The sequence below is a fragment of the Eimeria mitis genome, genomic scaffold, assembly GCF_000499745.2.
Source record: "Eimeria mitis Houghton genomic scaffold, Emh_scaff1588, whole genome shotgun sequence".
In the NCBI taxonomy this organism is placed as follows: Eukaryota; Apicomplexa; class Conoidasida; order Eucoccidiorida; family Eimeriidae; genus Eimeria; species Eimeria mitis.
The window spans coordinates 8,234-10,022 of NW_013569875.1; the positions used below are offsets into that span (position 1 = coordinate 8,234).

The 1,789-nt window shown below is 50.6% G+C and overlaps 1 protein-coding gene across 1 annotated transcript in view; it reads right to left on the reverse strand.

The window, feature by feature from the left end:
* EMH_0040120 (uncharacterized protein) overlaps nt 1–829 on the reverse strand; it is a gene marked incomplete at both ends in the record, with an annotated part of 1,020 nt that extends 191 nt beyond the window's left edge. The window contains one exon of the mRNA XM_013495467.1: nt 1–829. Within this exon, the coding sequence (XP_013350921.1) occupies nt 1–829 (829 nt within the window).
* Between the last annotated feature and the right edge of the window lie 960 nt (nt 830–1,789).

Here is a 1,789-nt window from a genome sequence, read left to right on the forward strand (position 1 = left end):
TGCTGTTGCTGTTCCTGCTTCTGCTGCTGCTGTTGTTGCAGTTGGGGCTGTTATTTCTGCTGCGGTTGTTGTTACTGCTGCTGCTGCGCTTGCTGCTGCTGCTGCTGCTGCTGCTGCTGCTGCTGCTGCTGCTGCTGGTTGAGACCCGCCTGCAGCACTCGATTTCATTGTGGAGATACTGCTGCTGCTGTTTTTGCTGTTTCTGCTGCTGCTGCTGCTGCTGTTGCTGCTGCAGAAGTGGTTGCTGCTGCTGCTGCTGTGGGTGGCGGATGTGAGCCTGGCGGCCGTAAGAGGCAGCAAATACTCCCGCATGCACCTCGTAAGCTGCTGCTGCTGCTGCTGCTGCTGCTGCTTCTGCTGCTGCTGCTGCTGGTGCTGCTGTTGTTGTTGTTGTTGTTGTTGTTTCTGCTGCTCTTGCTGCAGCAGCTGCTGCTGTTGCTGTTGCTGTTGTTGTTGTTGTTGTTGTTGCTGCTGCTCTTGCTGCAGCAGCTGCTGCTGTTGCTGTTGCTGCTGCTGCTGTTGCTTCTGCAGGTGCTGCTGCGGCTGTTGCTGCTGCTGCTGCTGCTGTGCCTGCTGCTGTTTCTGTTGCTGCTGCTGCTGCTGTTGCTGCTGCCGCTGTTGTATGCAGCAACAGCAGCAACAGCAGCAACAGCAGCAGTATCTCGATGTATCTACCAATGGCTAACGCATTCATTCCTTCTTCTCCTGTTTCTGCTGCTGCTGTTCCTTCTGCTGCTGCTGTTGCTGCTGCTGCTGCTTCTCTCCCTGCTGCCGCTGCTCTCCCTGCTGCTGCTGCTGCTGCTGTTGCTGCTGCTGGTGCTGCATGCATGCAGGTGCCTTACTGCGGTTGGGCGTATTGGTTGTTGTATCTGTTTGGGGCTTTGCTGCTGCTGCTAGCTGCTGCAGCACAAGGCGTAATGTTAGTGAGGAGAGACAGGAGCTGCCTATACACCCCAGGGTGTATAGGCAGCTCCAGCAGACAAAAAGGAGATATATTATTCACACCCCAGGCAGCTCTGCGCTTCTTTATTCAGAGCGTTGCTGCTGGACTCGTCGGTATGTTTGCTGCTGCTGCTGCTGCTGCTGCTGCTGCTGCTGCTGCTGTTGCTGAGCGTTGCTGCTGTACTCGTCGGTAGGTTTGCTGCTGCTGCTGCTGCTGCTGCTGCTGCTGCTGGTGCTGGTGGTGGTGCTGCTGCTGGTGCTGGTGGTGCTGCGGCTGAGCGTTGCTGCTGGACTCGTCGGTGGGTTTGCTGCTGCTGCTGTTGCTGCTTCTGCTGCTGCTGCTGTTTTTGGCGCTGCTGCTGCAGGTGGCGTAGTGGGTATTGGTGGTTCTATGGTGATGGGCCCGCTGATGCTTTCTCGGGGGATGCTGCCTGCTGTTGTTACTGCTGTGAATACTGCTGCTGTCTTCTGCAGCAGCAGCAGCGCAGCAGCAAAAAGTTTAATTGGGGGGTTTGTACCCTGGGGCTATTGTCTCCTTTTCTTCTTTCTATGCTTCTCCTCCGCTCTTATAGGCAAATTCTTCGTTGATAAAGTTGTAAGTTTTTATTTTATTTTATTTTATTTTATTTTATTTTGTTTTTTTTATTTGTCTTTGTTTTTTTTTGGTTTTTTTTTTTGTTTTTTTTTTTTCTTCTGTCTCCTTTTCTTCTTTCTATGCTTCTCCTCCGCTCTTATAGGCAAATTTTTCGTCGATAAAGTTGTAAGTTTATCTTTTTGTTTTTTTTTTTTATTTGTTTTTTATTTGTTTTTTGGTTTTTGTTTTTTTTTTGGTTTTTTTTTTTTTTTT